At 38.1% G+C, this 16,171-nt stretch overlaps 1 protein-coding gene across 11 annotated transcripts in view; it reads left to right on the top strand.

Moving 5' to 3' along the window:
- Nucleotides 1-16,171, top strand: part of LOC100881454 (Myosin-7a binding protein) — a 61,601-nt gene that overhangs the window by 37,703 nt on the left and 7,727 nt on the right. For 7 of the 11 annotated variants that reach the window (XM_076536239.1, XM_076536237.1, XM_076536236.1 and 4 more), the window contains 5 exons: nt 12,253-12,431; nt 12,560-12,647; nt 12,732-12,862; nt 13,895-14,024; nt 15,055-15,945. In XM_076536239.1, the coding sequence (XP_076392354.1) occupies nt 12,253-12,431; nt 12,560-12,647; nt 12,732-12,862; nt 13,895-14,024; nt 15,055-15,945 (1,419 nt within the window). Of the gene's footprint in view, nt 1-81; nt 251-4,027; nt 4,281-12,252; nt 12,432-12,559; nt 12,648-12,731; nt 12,863-13,894; nt 14,025-15,054; nt 15,946-16,171 lie in introns of those variants that run through there. The other 4 variants (XM_076536242.1, XM_076536241.1, XM_012298605.2 and 1 more) reach the window with 2 other exon arrangements.

Here is a 16,171-nt window from a genome sequence, read left to right as displayed (position 1 = left end):
AATAATTTTCTAAGCTACTATTCTGTACTCTTTCTATTCTGGCCACTGTCGATCGACTCATGGAGACCTTGATGATCACAGAGAAAGCAAGTTATTTATGCGTTAATGGAGGAAGGAAAACGATAATCGATAGGAAAAAGTGCTATAATGGTTTACGAGCTGTGAGAATGTAATTGCATTGCGTGGGTCAACTAATTGCTGGTTAACAGCGACCTTGAGAGATAAGATATAGTCTGCCAGCGGAAAGAACGTAAGAAGATAGAACCTCTGTCGCGATCCAGAGAAACAGTCAGGTAGATTCCTTGGGATCTAGAAAGTTTCGACGTCTTTCGTGTTGGGTAGGGCTTCAAGATTTATTTAGTTGCAATTAGGTTAAAGACTTCTCAATTTATATTGTGGAACGGTTGCTTAAATTAGAACTTTTTTGGAATATTAATTTGTGGATTGAAGGATTGAAGGATTGAGCAGTTTCCTGATCTTGGGATTCGTAATTCACTAAATTTTCATTTTGTGGACTTTTTACATGTACAAATTTCGAACTTCTCATATTCTTACATCTGCAAGTTCTCACATTCTCAAATTCCCAAATTCCTAAATTTTGATGTCTCCAAACTCTCACATTCCCAAATTCTCACGTCCCCAATTTCTAACATCCCCGAATTCCCAAATTTCCAAATTCTCACGCCCTCAAATTCTCACGTCCCCAATTTCTCACATCCCCAATTTCTAACATCCCCAAATTCCCAAATTTCCAAATTCTCATGTCCCCAATTTCTAACATCCCCAATTTCTCACATCCCCAAATTCCCAAATTTCCAAATTCTCACGCCCTCAAATTCTCACGTTCCCAATTTCTCACATCCCCAAATTCACAAATTTCCAAATTCTGACGCCTCCAAACTCTCAAATTCCCAACTTCCCACATCGCAAAATTCTCAAACCCCAAATCCCCAAACATCCAAACTCTCAACTCCCCAAATCCCACATTTCCAAATCCCCAAATCCCCAAATCCCACATTCCCCAAAATAGCCCCCACAATAATCCTCTTAACACAGATACCAGTAACCTCATTACAACCATCACATTAATCTCTTACCTTATCACAAAACAAAAATCCTTCCAAAGACCAAATCTAAACACCATAATCACCATTATCGTGACCGACATATTTTCCCGAAATACACCGGTACAAGGCTACCGATTCGAAAGATCTGTAATTGGCTTTGATAAACGGGAAAAGAGAGAAGCCATGTATCGATCGTCCAGTTCCAACAACTTCTGTTCCAGTGGAATTATTATAGGCTCGATTGCCTCGTGGGCGAAAAACCGATCGACAGTTTTACGAACGTTTATTCGTTGACGAATAACACGAGATTAATTCGCCGGCAATCAAAGTGATCATTATGCAAGCGTAATTACGACCATTGCGCAGCCATTAAAGTTTCTCGCGGTTGGCAAAAACGGACGGCAATTCTCTGTTGCGCGAAAAACAGACGGGTTTTATTAATTGTGAGCGTGGCTCGATACGCTAAAATCGTTAACGTTGTACTGTTAAGTGTAGTTGATAAAAACCTGTTCGCACGAGCTGCTGATTATTGAAATTATTCTGCTCGGGAGACAATTATCGAAACTCGATAAATTTATAAATGATATGAGATTTATTGGCAGTTTTGTGGAGGATGAGACAATTTAGAGATCGAGAATTTTATGTAGATTTTATTTCTATTTGTTATTTTATATAAATGATTATGGTATAAACTTGTGGTATAGGAATACAGGGTATCTCATAACTAGTGTAACTCTCGGAATTGGATGGTAGTGTTCGAGATTCTGAACAACTTTTCCCTTTACAAAAATTCGGTCTGAAGCTTCGTTTTTGAATTATTAAGGAAAAACACGGACCAATCGGAGCGCGAGGATTACGCGCGCTCAGCCGCCATGCTCGAAGCTGTCTCGCGTCTGCGCACGCGTCCTCGCGCTCTGATTGGTCCGTGTTTTTCCTTAATAATTCAAAAACGAAGCTTCAAACTCCATTTTTGCAAAGGGAAATCTTGTTCAGAATCACGTTAGCTATCCCCCATTTCAGGGACCTACACTAGTTGTAAGACACCCTGTATAATTTATAGTGGTTTCAATACATTTGTTCATTTTTGAAAAGCAAGGTTCTGTGTCGATGTCATCTTTGGTTCACTTGGAGTCTTTATATAATTGCAATGGTGTTTTCAATAAATTTGTTCATTTTTGCAAAGGAAGTACAAAGGTGGTCTCTTGTGTAATGAACTTCTTATCATTTTTATATAATTGTAGTTTATAGTGGTTTCAATACATTTGTTCATTTTTGAGAAGCAAGGTTCTGTGTTGATGTCATGTTCAGTTCACTTGTAGTCTTTATACATTTGCAATAGTGTTTTCAATAAATTTATCCATTTTAGAAAAGCAAGGTTCAGTATTGATGTCATGTTTGGTTCACTTGTAGTCTTTATACATTTGCAATAGTGTTTTCAATAAATTTGTTCATTTTGAGAAAGCAAAGTTCAATGCTGATGTCATCTGTGGTTCACTTGTAGTCGTCTTTATACATTGTAATAGTGCTTTCAGTAAATTTGTCCATTTTTTAAAAACAAGCTTCAATTAACTATTTGCAATGTTGAGACACTTGCACTATACACATATAAAATTTTCAATCTATTCGTTCATTTTTTTAGACGAGGTCAAAGTCTCATGTTTAAATAACATTTACAGCAATGTCACAAAAAATTGTTCAAAAGATTAGAATTAATTATATTCAAAGTGACTAGATAATTTCTTATCCATTATAATAAATTTATCCATTTTAGAAAAGCAAGATTCAGTACTGATGTCATGTTTGGTTCACTTATAATCTTTACACATATGCAATAGTATTTTCAATAAATTTGTTCATTTTTTTAAATCAAGGTTCAATATTGATGTCTGGTTCAATATTGATGTTTGGTTCAATAATGTACATCTTGACCACATGTTTCATCCACAATAACATTAACTATAGTTATAAAACAGAACACTACTATAACAAGGCAGTATCACAACATACCGAAACAGTAAAAATATCAGAACAGCAACACAGCAGCCAGGAACTATTAATCAACTAAAAGATCTTCCAAGATAATTGCGAATAATTCCACAAGAAAATTTGCCTAAATTAAAAAGCAATGCGTCATAATCACAGCATGTATAATTGCATAACTCTCGAATAAAAAAAGATGTACGTCGAGAAGGTGCAGTCACTTGCGGATGACGACAATGATCAGTATATTGAAAAGAACATTAACAAGTGTAAAAACTCGTCGCGTCGCTATGGTTCGTCTCGAACGGGAAATCTCAAAGTCCAGAGGATCGTCGTCGAGCGACTATTCAAATGAGAGTTTAAAGGCCGTTCTCACTGCTCGCGAGCGCGTCCCCTTCGGCCGTGTGCAGGTGTGAATACCTGTAATTAAGTGTACTCGTGGAGGTGTAACCTTGCTCGCGGGAACCTCCTTGCCTTCCATATTGTTTCGGAAGAAGCAAGAAACTGATCGTTTTTTAACGAATTTACCACGTGCTCGTAACACTGTAATTTTCATGCTAATTCAATTATTGAAAATTTACTGAATATAATTTACTTAATTAGAAATTCCTATTGATGAATTATGAAATTATGAATAATATGAGAGTAAAAATAAGAATATCTAATTTGTGTGCAGTGAACGATAAGCAGGTAAAAGCGAATCGCGGCTAATTCAGCCCGATGAAATCGACTGCATTTACCAGAACGTTGAGAAGACTCGACGTTCCGGTATCGAAGAAACGAGAAAGTATCAGGAAATAATTCTCTGGATAACGCGACGGAAGTGTGAAACTCATGATCGTCGAGGTCTCCCGCGGTAGCCTCTGACTCGCATAGTTTCGTAGAAATCGACTCGCTAAAAAAAAAAACAAGGAAAAAGTTCTTCGAGCGAGCGTCGTTCGAAAAGAAACGAGTTTTCAAGTTTTTCGATACGTTTGCAGAGCGTGATCGCGTCGGAATCGATTGTTCCCGATCGTCGTAAAGAAGAGGGACGGTAAAAAAGTGAGAGCGAGCGAACAATGTTGGCAACGATTAGTAGTGACAGTGTGAACGAACCGTTTAAGAGTTTTTCGAAAAGGGACACGACGTGAAGCGTGTGATAAATGTTCGTGGAACTGATCGCAGAAATGCTGACGCTGATCGGCGCCCTCATCGTCGCCTACTTTGTCTACGTTCTACTCACCAACAACAATGGTAAATATTAACTCTGATCGCGACGGTCTTAAACCTTTCGCTACTTTCGATGGAAGTCGTTGACCGGTTTCGTAATTAGTTTTCGGATCAAATTTATTGAATTGTGATAGTAGAGTGGTTGGTGTATTTTTAATAAGTTCTGGGGAGATATTTGTGAGGAATTCAGTTTGGAGAGTTGAGAATTTGGGGATTTAGGGATCAGAGATTTGAGAAGTTGCGGATATGGAAATTTTGGGACTTGAGGATTTAGGGATTAAGGGTTAGGTAATTGGAGAAGTTGGGATATGAGAATTTGAGGATTTAGGAATTTAGGGATTTGAGAGGATGGGGATTTAGGGATACGGTAATTTGAGAGTTTGGGGCAGGAGAATTTGGGGACTTGAGAATTTGGAGATTTAGGGATTTAGAGATTTGAGAAGTTGGGGATTTAAGGATACGGTAATTTGAGAGTTTGGGGCAGGAGAATTTGGGGACTTGAGAATTTGGAGATTTAGGGATTTAGTCATTTGAAAAGTTGGAGATATGAGAATTGGGGGTTTAGGGACTTAGTAATTTGAGAAGTTGGGGATATGAGAATTTGGGAATTTAGAAATTTAGTTATTTGAGAATTTGGGGATTTAGAGATTCTGTAATTTGATAATTTGGGGATATGAGAATTTGGGAATTTAGGAATTTAGTTATTTGAGAAGTTGGGGATTTAGAGATTCTGTAATTTGAGAATTTGGGGATATGAGAATTTGAGAACTTGAGAATTTAGGAATTTAGTAATTTGAGAAGTTGGAGATATGAAAATATTAACTCTGATCACGACGGTGTTAAACCTTTCGCTACTTTCAATAACTGGAAGTCATTGACTGGTTTCATAATTACTTTTCAGATCAAATTTATTAAATTATGATAGTAGATTTAGAGTTTGAGTATTTGGAGATATAATAAATTAAAACTTAATTTTATGATTTAGGGATTTATAGTTTGAGAAGTTTAGGAATTTGAAAATTGGTTGTCTGAGAATTTGGTGAACTCACACCAAAAGCAATAAATTCAAAAATCGATAAATCCAAAAATCAACAAGATTAAAGATATAAAATCTAAAGAAATTTCAAATGCTAATACTAGCTTATTCAAAGTCCAAATACAAAAGTCCGATAAGAAAATCGCAATCAGTACCGATTAAAGACAATTACCAGTTGAGCTGAAACCGGCCGTGGACGCATACCGCTAATCCGCGAAATTTCAAAGTTCAAATTAATATCAGATAACCAGGTACGTAACGTGAAATTACCTTCAAAGGTGTAATTACGACAAAAACAACATAAATGGATGATACGACGCGAACGTAAATTGCGGTTCTAACTGGCGTCAGTAGATATTTTTTGCGACAGTTTCTATCGACAATGACAAAGTAGACCGGTTACAAAATCTCGAGATCCAGAACGTATGTGAAAGCATCGCCATCGGCACAGATTCATCGTGGTTATTGTAAATTGTCACCGGTAAACTATTTGCGCGTCCCTGGCACGATTGCACGTAATCATCCGTCACGACAGGCTCTCTCACTGTTTCTTCTCTATCTCATCCTTTTATGGGATACCGTGACAACGGTTCATTTCACCCGTGGACAAGCTATGACTCTGTTACATTATTCTGGATCATATTTTAAAGCTATCGTGAGAAGACGTATTAAGACAAATATTCTGATCGCTGCTAGATCTGAGTAGATAAAATAAAATAAAAGAATGCAAATAAAGTCAGATTTGATTGTACAACATAAAAGTACTTTAAAGCAGAACTCGCGGCACGTCAATACGAAGATTGATGGCACATAAAAAATAGGAACATAAAACACTTGTTTAATATTCCGAATCATTATCAAAGCCGATATCTACGTAGTCCGCGCGAGGTTAGGTCGTATATAGAGCGCGTAAAACGCTTCCTGGTGATTACCAGTGCACTACAGTCAACGCGTTATTGTCACCGATTCGATTATCCGATTGTAATCGATTCAAGGGAACAACGTAGCTACCGTGATCACGCGTATTGCCTTCAACAGGGTTATGAGATTATCGCGAATCATCCGACCCGTCGTACGATTCTTTCACGTTGTATTCTTGCCTTTCACGTTCAATATTCTATTTTCCTTTAACCGTGTCGACTTTGATCGACCGAAATACCCGCGTGATAACGTGTTCCATTTCGCCGTAAGGTCAAACGTAATTCGACGTCAAAAAAGAAAGGTCTTTGTGATAACCGGGGCGTGAGAACTTTGTTGCAAAATGTGGAGTTTAATTTTAGGTGAAATTTGAATTGTTAGGGAAATGGAGTTATTATGTAGAGTTATTAGAACGGCGGTGAAGCTGTTATTGAACTCGCGTTACAATACCGTTCGTTATATTGTCACGTGTTATATTGCCGACTGTTAGAATCACTATCAGATGAATTTCCATGCGTTATATCGCCACGCGCTGCAATTTCAACGCATTGAATTTCTTCGCATTATATTGCCACACGCTGGAATTCGACGTGTGGAGTTACCTCGCGTTATATCACCACGCGCTGGAATTCAACGCGTGGAGTTACCTCACGTTATATCGCCACGCGCTGGAATTCAACGCGTGGAGTTACCTCGCGTTATATCGCCACGCGCTGGAATTCGACGCGTGCAGTTATTTCGCGTTATATCGCCAAGCGCTGAAATTTCAACGCATTGAATTTTCTCGCGTTATATTGCCACGCACTGGAATTCGACGCGTGGAGTTACCTCACGTTATATCGCCATACGCTGGAATTCAACGCGTGGAGTTACCTCGCGTTATATCGCCACGCGCTGGAATTCGACGCGTGCAGTTATTTCGCGTTATATCGCCACGCGCTGAAATTTCAACGCATTGAATTTTCTCGCGTTATATTGCCACGCACTGGAATTCGACGCGTGGAGTTACCTCGCGTTATATCGCCACGCGCTGGAATTCGACGCGTGGAGTTACCTCGCGTTATATCGCCACGCGCTGAAATTTCAACGCATTGAATTTCCTCGCGTTATATTGCCACGCGCTGGAATTCGACGCGTGGAGTTACCTCGCGTTATATCACCATGCGCGGGAATTCGACGCATGGAGTTACTTCGCGTTATATCGCCACGCGCTAAAATTTCAACGCATTGAGCTTCTTCGCGTTTATTGCCACGCGCTGCAATGGCAATGCAATGAATTTCCTCGCATTATATCGCCACTCGCTGCAATTGCAACGCATTGAATTTCCTCGCGCTATATCGCCACGCTTAATATATCCACACCCTATACTGCTAAAATTCTCAGTTTCTACAGCCTCGAAAGAAGTAATGCAACGACATTCTACAATGCTTTCAATGTTTTGCAATTAGTGATAAGACAATAATATAACTTGGAAGGTTTGTCTCTGTATGTTATTGTTTATAATCTGAAGGTGACCGTTTTAAAAATACAATTGTGCGCGTTATTATTAAAAGTAGTAACCTTGGAGTTTGTTATAAACTGTACGTTCTTGTACAGCCGAAATGCAATCTCGTAATCGGAACACGTCACGTCTCTTATCAATCAAGAAAACGTTTTATCAGCGGTTGAACACGGGTGTACAGTCAGGAACTTTTTTTTCAGAAGAAATCGTTTTGAAATATTCGTGGACGATAATCGTTAACGTGAAGTAAATTAAGTTACGATAAATCACGTATTGTACAAAATTTTTTGATATACTGAACTTCAGCGATGTGGTTGTTGTTCTTTTTTAAACATTTATCTCTCAGAGTAATTTTCTTTTTGTACGCTGGAAATGGTGATATAATTAAATTGATACCAGTAATTATTTCGTTAGATTAGAATGATAAAATGATGCGATGGGAAATAATAATAAAGAGTATCGGATTCTGATTTTCATAACTGTCTCGTAGACGTCAATTCAGTAGCGAGAAACCTTTCTATACCGTCATTACAAGCCAACCATAATCGCCATAATTTCGTTACATCAGAACGCCTGCTACGTCGATTCGATTTCGCGTTTAACAAATCAGAAAGGAAGCGTTTTACACCGACCACGTTATACTTAAAACACAAGCATCCTTTCTCAACTCGAAGCTTGATACATCAGTATTATTTTACAGCACTTACTCAAATCCAGCCAAACCGTTTATTAAACCCGACATTTCACGACAGTGCCAGAAGTGAATTAGTTTATTAGAGAGAAAATGTAACGTACAAATATTTGCATAAACATTCGCAGTTCAGTAATTACAGATATTTACGAATTTCAAGCACGTGCGAGTATGCAAAATGTGTCCGCGTAGTATATAACAGGGTAAAAGGTACAAAATGTGGTAACAAGTATATCGAAGAAAATATACGGCGAAAAATATCAGTGAATTTGCATAAATATTCACGGTCTAGTAATTGCCGATTTTAGAAAGCACGAAAAATGAAATGCCTTTAACGAACGAACATTTCGTAAATCGTATTTACATATTTATCGATCGTCGGGACGATGATCGTCGAACGCGTTTAATTGCAACCTCGCTTGGTTTGCGTCAGTTTATGAATATCCAGCAGGATTAATAATAATCGTGATCAACGGCAGAAGAAACGAAGGACGTTCAAGTAAAAAGTGAACGATTAGCGTCAGAACGCATCTTCGTGGAATTCATTATTAATAGTCCTACAATTCATTTTAATAGACGTGTAAAAAATATACAGGGTGGCTCACAACTAGCGTTTCTGAAATGGGCAGCTGATTGTAAGATTTCCCTTTGCAAAAATGGGGTTTGGCTACAACTATAATAACTAGTATAACTCTCGGAATAGGTGGGGTTCGAGATTCTGAACAACTTTTCCCTTTACAAAAATTCGATCTGAAGCTTCGTTTTTGAATTATTAAGGAAAAACACGGACCAATCAGAGCGCGAGACGCGTGCGCAGGCGCGAGATAGCTCCGCCCAGCGGCTGAGCGCGCGAAAACCTCGTGCTCTGATTGGTCCGCGTTTTTCCTTAATAATTCAAAAACGAAGCTTCAGATCGAATTTTTGTAAAGGGAAAAGTTGTTCAGAATCTCGAACCCCATCTATTCCGAGAGTTACACTAGTAATGTAACCAACGTAGCGACCCTGTAGGATTTCGTCTAACATGCACGCTGTATTTTATAGCGAGATAAAGTTATAATTCAATATTACACTGGCAAATGGTATTACACTTATTTCGTTTTCCAAGGAACATAGTCTCCGCTAATATCAGTTACATCACTTACGTACACGTTGGCACAGATAAGTATGAAATTTGAATAACATTATGCGATAAGACCTCAGTACAATGAGCGTTATCACTGCAAAAAGAACATGAAGCAGTGAATTAATTATATTAAAATTTTGTGCAACTAATAATTTCCTTATTAGCAATACTAAGAATACTAGGGTTCTAGGGGATTATTAATACTAGGGTTCCTTGATACATGAAGGATATGTAAACTTGACAATTTTCCAACTAAAAAATTTCAACTCTTTCACCAGGACACTTAACCAAAGGAAGCCCAACCCCAGACTAACCATTTGAACACATAGGAATCTTAGCAAACTATCTTAGCAAAACTTAAATTATCCCAGTAAGTTAAATTAAAATTAAAGTTAAATTATCAGTAAAGAAGCACATAGGAACATAAAAACATTCCAGCAGAAAAGAGGACACGAAGAAATAGTATCCGATAGATTAATTAATTGGTGATCGTGCGTACGGTGTGACGAATGAATAGTTGCAGAGATAGTTAAGCGATAGTCAGCAGGAAATAAATGTAGCCGGCCTTCACCTTCCAACGAGAGATCAGGGTTAGAAAGCCCATCGATCGGATCCGTTCGGAAAAATGCTCTTTCTAATGAAACGCGACGAGTACGTTCTAAATATAGCGGACGGTGATAATTTACATCGAATCGATTAATCAGTGGTTCCGAATTAATTCACGCGATCGAGTCATCGCCATTGTGTTTCCCCTTTGAAATACATTGAACTGTGTCAGATGCGATCGAACTCTTATTGCTGGGTTTGCATTATTTTGAATAAATATCAGATTGATTACAATACAAAGCTTGATGACTTTGACGGAGGGTCAGACAGTTATGCGAGGTTAGGCTACTGAGACAGGGTTGCATTTATGTGGACACGTTTCAATTATTGAATCGTTAGGACAAGTTTGATGAGGTAATAAGTTGTGAGGTCTAAAATAAGCTGTATGTTAAGGTTAAATTAAGTTGCTAAGATCGTTCAAATTTTCAAATTCAACTATTACGTCAAACAAAGTTGCAATAGTTTTCGAATTTGATCAAACCTAATTTCGGACAAGAACATGTGACAAAACGTGTACATCTGTAAATAATCGATATTCACCGAAAATAGCTGCAGCCCCCAGATTATTACTGTATTAATTATAACTTCCCGCGAAACACAGTTGCTCGACAATCCCGTAAATTAATTCCAGTAATGAAGGTTCCAAGCCACGCCGTAAATAGCCGAGGCAAAGTCGAAACAGCGGACATAGCTGAGGACGAACGAGCGAATGAAATTTCTCTGACACCCATAAGTGTCAACCGCGTCCCATACTTCCTAGGAACTTCAATTTTCGCGCTCGCAATGGCTATTAACTCGAAATGGAGCCAGCGTTCATTTTCACGATTTAACGTCTCCGAAGTCTAAAGTTTCCCGCAGAAAGAGTTCAACGGGTCGTCAAATTTCACCGGGTTAGGATAAAAAGAAGAATGAGAAATTGCCAAGGCCGGTGAAATTATCTTGCAGTCCTTTCGAGGCTCGATCCATTAGCGATTACCGGTAGCTACCGGCTAAGACGAAAGTGCGCCTGCTTTTCCTCTCGTGACGTGCTCGTTAACCCTTCCGGCCGATTTATTTCCTTTACGACCAGGTTTCTCTTCCAATCGTTTCGGGGACAGTTGATGACCATCCGATATGGACTATACATCAACGATCTATCTACTCGAACGATTCTTAGAACTCTTCTTCTGATCGTTTCAATACTTTCAAATCTATGCTGGAATATTCTTGAAACTGTCTAGGTAGATCTCTACATCTTTGGTGAACTCATACGTAGATCATATGTGATCCTTTATATATGGATCTTCTGGATCTCTATTCTCTTAGATACCTGTATCTTGTAATGGTTGTTATAGATGTAGTTTATGTTTATATCTTTAGTGGACTCATATGTGCATCATATGTGATCCTTCATATGTGGATCTTCTGGATCTTTATTCTTTTAGATACCTATATCTTGTATATGCATATATCTCCTAATTGTTGTAGATGTAGCTCATGTCTACATCTTCAGTGTACTCATGTGTGGATCATATGTGGATCACATGTGATCCTTCATATGAGGATCTTCTGGACCTCTATTTTCTTAGATACCTATATCTTGTATATACTTTGTAATTGAAGATGTAGCTCATATCTACATCTTCAGTGAACTCATATGTGAATCATATGTGAACCATATGTGATCCTATATATGTGGATCTTCTGGATCTATTCTCTTAGATACCTGTATCTTGCATATGTACATATTGTAATTGTTATAGATATAGCTCATATCTACATTTTTAAATGGACTCATATGTGGATCATATGTGGTGATCCTTCATATATGTATCTTCTGGATCTATTCTCTTAGATACCTGTATCTTGCATATGTATATTATTATATCTTGTAATTGTTGTAGATGTAGCTCATGTCTACATCTTCAATGGACTCATATGTGGATCATATGTGGTGATCCTTCATATATGTATCTTCTGGATCTCTATTCTTTTAGATACCTATATCTTGCATATGTATATTATTATATCTTGTAATTGTTATAGATGTAGCTCATGTCTACATCTTCAATAAACTCATATGTGGAATCATACGTGATAAATGTCTTTTTCCCCTATCCAACTAAAAATTGTAATTCCAGACAAACCAGGCACGGATTCCCCTGCGATGGCGCACACCGCCCTCCGCGAGATCGTGGAACGGGCGGTCGACGAGGCCAGGAAGTTACCCAGCCTCGGAGGTTCCGGAGAACCCGGAAGACCGCCGGAAGGAAGGGCCGACAGCTACGAGGACCTGCTAGCTACCGCGATACTGAACAAGGTTAGAAAGAGAAAAAACACTAGGTTCATGCTCGAGGGTGTCCTCGATCGTCTGGAATTCAAAACACGCTTAGCTCGTAGCTCGAGCGAGAGGATAAATCGATGAACGAAACACGCTGGATTTTCTAGGTCATCGAGAAATTCCAAAAGGAACAGGTGGACGGTAATAGCAACGTTCTCCACGGGAAACCGGTGGCCGCGGGCAACTGTGCATCGAGTACGTGTCCCGTATCGGATTATTTAAATACGCCAGTTTAGAAACGGCGAGAAAAGAGGGTGAAAGCTGACGAATCTTTTTCAGACGAGCCTGGCCTTGACGAGGGCGTCGAAGGATGCAGCAGCTTGGAACCAATGTCGCACGAAGACTACGCCGATTACACCGTTGCGTGTTTGAGACGCAAGAGTCAGATGGAACCTACTGTGTCCCTTATGGTGGGTTATCTCTACATTTATGGCCCTTGCAATGTAAACTGATACACAAACCTGCACGTTTAAAAATTCCGTAATCAGAAATTCTTTGAAGAAATCCAACAATTGAAAATTTAGAAACATTTGAGCAAGTGCAAAATTGTAAAATCTGCAAATTTATTCAGTCACGTCAAAATTTAGAATAAAGTTGGTGGAATTTTATCTCTCCATTTATGGCCATTTACAGCCCTTGCAATGTAAACTGGTACACAAACCTGCACGTTTTAAAATTCCGTACTCAGAAATTCCTTGAAGAAATCCAAGAATTGGAAATTTAGAAACATTTGAACAACATTTGCAAAAATGCGAAGATGCAAATTTGCAAATTTATTCAGTCACGTCAAAATTTAGAATAAAGTTGGTGGAATTTTATCTCTCCATTTATGGCCATTTACAGCCCTTGCAATGTAAACTGATATAGAAACCTGTACGTTTAAAAATTCCGTAATCAGAAATTCCTTGAAGAAATCCAACAATTGGAAATTTAGAAACATTTGAACAACATTTGCAAAAATGCGAAGATGCAAATTTGCAAATTTATTCAGTCACGTCAAAGTTTAGAATAAAGTAGCATGCATGAATAAAATTGATCTAATGTGTACGAACCGTCAAAATGGCGGCCATTGAGGTTGACGTCTTTGACACAATCAGTACGTGGCTGAATGCTAACTCTTATTATCTTAATGATCAGAAAAATTCATTAACATAAAAATAAATTTGCATGCAAATACAACGTCCGGCTCTTTATTGCTATATTACAGCAACGTTTAGTAGGTTGCCAGGTAATCGTTCGATAACGCACGGTTGATAAAGCGGTTGCCCCACATTGAAACATGCGTGGTAAATAAAAATAATCCAAACGAGATTTATCAATTCTACTTTCTAAAATCCGTGAACGATTTCAGCAATTTTTTTCGAGTCCACTTTCTACAGCTGGTGACATTTTCCAAGAACTTTCTATGATTTGTAAGATGGGTTCGTGGTTTTTTTTTTTAGATAGAGGAGCGAATAGAAGAAGTAACGACGACTTATGCGTCGGACGAGGAACCCAAAGAAAATGATGCCTTGGCCATTAGGAACGCTCACCGAGTGCCATTTCCTGAACTTGGAATGGACATTATCGACCGTGAGTACTCTTCGGTTTTAATACACTTTTAATAGACTCCGTTTTCTTTACAATTTACCAACTGTATTTCAGTTTTTTAGTATAGAATGTGTTTCAGTTTTTTACCATTCTATTTTATACATTTTTACTTTAATACATTTTAATACAGCGTTTCTCTTTTTTAACTTACAGTTTTTTAACATACTGCATTTTTAACTGACTGCATTCTACTTTACACACATTTTTACTTTAATAAATTTGAATACAGTGTTTCATTGTTTTTAAATTTAGCACAGACTTGAATGAAATACTCCTCGTCGCGATACTCCTTTCGCGTTCGTAGAATAACGCTGCATGCGCGAAATTCTTGTCGCTGACACATGGTATTTCTAAACTATTTGCTCGACTTCATATCCTGATCAGTTCTCATCGCGTTGATATTTACTTTCGAAGCTTCAAAATCAAACGCGAAATGTTCTGAGTGTTTCTTCGACATTTTGATATTTTGTGTGTATGGTTTATTATACAAAATTGGTACATATCTATTTTTGCATTATTTTAATTTTTCAAAAATGTCTTATAAATTATAACAACAAAAATTTCCTGATAAAAATGTTCGTTTAAAAGAATAATGTAGCACTGAGAAATTTGTAGCAATTCAGAGAAAAAATTGTAATGAAGAGTAAAATATATTTTCAAATTTAATTATTGTGTTCATAAATGTTTGGTAAAATACAAAAATTTGATAGTATATTTTACGCAACACCATTGTAACAAATTTAGAATGATTTCGCTTAAAAGATTGAAGCTCACTGTGAAAAGATGATATGACCTTGAGATGACCTTCAGTTTAATTTCCTTTCTGATATAATAATTTCCACTTGAAATCTTTTTGTTGACTCCGTAAATAACGAAATAATACAATTTACGTATACGGTATCACTCATACATGAATGTACATATACGACATCACTTATACATCAATGTACATATACGATATCACATATGTGAGAAGTAGACCATCCTGAAATGTGAAAAATTGTGATTACAGCATCGCAGGAGTCGTCAGAGGATAGCCAGGACGAGCCAGGCACCCCAACCGCGCACATCGGCCTGGTCTCTCCAGTGGAATCCTGGGAAGAAAATTGGTTGTTCCAGAAGAAAAGGGTGCAAACCCAGGCTGACCCAGTGGCCATGTTGGTGCCAAATCCCAGCGCCGATTTCAAGGCTCTGATAGGCGATAAAGACGCCGAGGACACGTCCGACCTCTCCGAATGTTCCTCGGCTCAATCCGACGAGGAGATCGAGAAGGAGCTGATGGAGGCTATAAACAACGTCGTGCCGCGATCTCCGAAGAGAACCAGCTTCCAAAATGGCGACCGGGAGTCGAGTGATTCTAAGGAAAAGCATGCGGATGTTCCTGAAGACAATGATTTAGAGTGGAACGAAGAGAATCAGGTACTAAAAGTGGAAATGAATGGAAACGAAGCCAAAGATGAGAACAAGGTGAACGAAGTGGAAATAGAGAAGGTTGAGTCGAGGAAAATGGAGAGTGAACGGACTAACGAGGAACTTAAAGACAAATCAACGAATGGTAAATTGATAGAAGATATTGAAGAGAAATCAACGAATGGTTCATTGGTAGAAGATGTAAAAGACAAATCAACGAATGGTCAAATGATAGAAGATATTAAAATTAATACGCTGAAGAATGTGGATCTTCTGGTAAATTCTCAGGAAGAAAATTTGTCGGTGCCGAAGACACCGACGTCTACTCCAACGTGGACTTTTGTACCGGAAAACAATTTTGAAAATATTAGGGGGGAGGAGATTTTGAGAGAAGAGGTTCTTAATTCGCTGGAATGCGCTAAGAAGAAACTGATGGCTGTTAATGATGACGAACCGTTTAAGGAGACGTCTGGACAAAAAGCGGACTTTCATGGTAAGTCTTGGTAATGTGGACTCTTGTCATAAGCTGCAGAATTCTTGCGGAATACAGACTTTAATTCACAGTGAACAGTCATACAGTCATACAGAGAACTATTTAATTCACAATAACACGAGATGACAAGGTTAAAAAATTACAAAGTCATGAAAGTATAAAGTCCTAAACTCTTCAGGTTCAAAAATTGGAAAATCCTAAGTTGCGATCTTTGTTGTATTAGTTG

This window comes from Megachile rotundata, chromosome 10 (genome assembly GCF_050947335.1).
Source record: "Megachile rotundata isolate GNS110a chromosome 10, iyMegRotu1, whole genome shotgun sequence".
Classification (NCBI taxonomy): domain Eukaryota; kingdom Metazoa; phylum Arthropoda; class Insecta; order Hymenoptera; family Megachilidae; genus Megachile; species Megachile rotundata.
Note: the sequence above shows the minus strand (reverse complement) of the source record. Positions and strands in the feature narration are given on the sequence as shown.